Source organism: Propithecus coquereli, unplaced genomic scaffold (genome assembly GCF_000956105.1).
Source record: "Propithecus coquereli isolate 6110/MARCELLA unplaced genomic scaffold, Pcoq_1.0 Scaffold143, whole genome shotgun sequence".
NCBI classification, from domain to species: Eukaryota; Metazoa; Chordata; class Mammalia; order Primates; family Indriidae; genus Propithecus; species Propithecus coquereli.
The window spans coordinates 2,273,578-2,275,859 of NW_012138636.1; the positions used below are offsets into that span (position 1 = coordinate 2,273,578).

The 2,282-nt window shown below is 33.8% G+C and overlaps 1 protein-coding gene across 1 annotated transcript in view; it reads right to left on the bottom strand.

The window, feature by feature from the left end:
* Positions 1-2,282, bottom strand: part of NFXL1 (nuclear transcription factor, X-box binding-like 1) — a 45,204-nt gene that overhangs the window by 13,333 nt on the left and 29,589 nt on the right. The window contains exons 16-17 of the mRNA XM_012639893.1: positions 1,203-1,224; positions 648-788 (exon numbers count right to left, since the gene is read on the bottom strand). Coding sequence (XP_012495347.1) covers positions 648-788; positions 1,203-1,224 — 163 coding nt within the window. The remainder of the gene's footprint in view (positions 1-647; positions 789-1,202; positions 1,225-2,282) is intronic.

Consider the following 2,282-nt stretch of genomic DNA (forward strand, 5'->3'; position numbering starts at 1 on the left):
AATAGCTGATTTCTCATATGCTTGTAAAACAGTTAATTCTACAAATAGACATACATATCTGTGATGCTATTTACTTTTCAACAAAAGATTAGGAATTTATTTAAAATTTGATTAGTACAGTTGTTTTTCCTTATGAAATGGCAATTTTTAAGAGATCTTTGAATAGCTGATTTCTCACATGCTTGTAAAACAGTTAATTCTACAAATAGACATACACATCTGTGATGCTATTTACTTTTCAACAAAAGATTAGGAATTTATAAACATCACCATGTGAGAAATAATTGAGCACTCTAAACTCAGAAATGCAAACAGAGAGAAGTGGAGGTGGTATTGCTACCTACCTTCTAAGAAGATACATAACTTCTATATTTCTATCATGAAACCACATCCTAGGTATTAACACAGCACAGCATGTAAAGAGTTCCACATTAAAAGGCACATTATTATGAGCTAGCACAAAGAGAGCAACAGACAGCAATCTGGTAAAGTCAGTTGTCTTAGGAAAAGCAAGGAGAGAGAAGCAATGAGAGCAAAAAAGAGGAAAGAAGCTAAGCAAAATGGAAAAATGTATTTATAGTATAATTGCTGAAAAAAATGTTTCAAGCATACTGTGAACATACATACATTCGACCTAAAAACATTACCTTGTTTTTGGCAGTACAACCATCCACTTCAGTTACTTTGTGGCATTCTTTCATGCATGTATGATTCTGACAATCTAAGGTTCGTCCACAAACTCTCTTACAAGAGTAGGGTCCTACAGCGTGGCATGGTAGTGGACTCACCTTAAGAAAAAAACAAGGATATTAGCACAACACACACACACACAAAAAGAAACCTTCTCAACCCATGTTTCCAAAATGACTCTATCATTTGAGAACAAGTTTCACAAAGGTCTAATAAGTTTTCATTAATAGTATTTATTATTAAAACCAAAATAATGTATCAAAATATTCCAAAAAATGAATGCAAAAAAGCAAGCATTCTCTTCCTAAAAGGAAAATTCAGCATGATTCCATAGCGAATGCATGTACGCAGGTTCTCAAATAAAAGCACCATATACTTTTAAAATTAGTAGACAAACTCTTGCTCTCTTTATAACACTGAAATAATAATACTTTGACTTTATTATTTCTAATAACTAGTATGGAAAAGGTATAGATTATAAGCTTTACTTAAAAATTGTGCCCATAACTCACCTCATGCTTCCCAAGACATTCCCTGCAAGGAAAAAATAAAATACAATGAAACCATTATAAATTCTTTAAAAAAGATATCTAAAGCAAACAGATTAACTCTACTAGTTTTATTAAAAGTAAGAAATAAACACATACGGACACAAACAATTAAAGTAAGGTTACAGGATACAACATTAGTATACAAAGGCAAACTGATTTCCTATATACTGGCAACGAATAATTGGAATTTGAAATTAGGCTAATTGCTCTGGCTAAAAACTACAGTATTATGTTAAATAGAAATGGCAGAAGCGGACATCCTAATCATGATCTTAGGAAGAAAAGTTTCAATCTTTCACCTTTATGTATGAGGTTCACTGTAGGTTTTTCATAGATGCCCTTTATCAGATTGAGGAACTTCTCTTTTATTCCAAGTTTTGCAAGTGTTTTTATCGAGAAATTTTGTCAGATTTTGTCAAATGTTTTTCTACACCTATCAGTTGTCCTTTATTCCACTGACAAAGAGTTACGTTGATTTTCATATGTTGAATCAATCTTGTATTTCTGGGATAAACCCCACTTGGCTGTGGTGTATAATCCTTTTTACAGGCTGCTGGATTTAGGTTACTAGTATTTTGTTGAGATTTTCTGCATCTATATTTATATGCAATACTGGTCTTTAGATTTCTTCTCTGTGATATCTTTCTCTGGTTTATTATCAGGAAAATAGGAGCCTCACTGAATGAGTTGGGAAGTGTCCCTCTTTAAGTGAAGGACTGGTGTTAATTCTTTAAACTTTTTTTTCTTTTTTCTTTTCTTTTTTTTTTTTTTGAGACAGAGTCTCACTCTTTTGCCCAGGCTAGAGTGTCGTGGCGTCATCCTAATTCACAGCAACCTCAAACTCCTGGGCTCAAGCGATCCTTCTGCCTCAGCCTCCCGAGTAGCTGGGATTACAGACATGTGTCACCATGCCCGGCTAATTTTTTCTATGTATATATATTTTTTAGCTGTCCTATTAATTTCTTTCTAATTTTTAGTAGAGACGGGGTCTCGCTCTTGCTCAGGCTGGTCTCGAACTCCTGAGCTCAAACAATCCGCCCG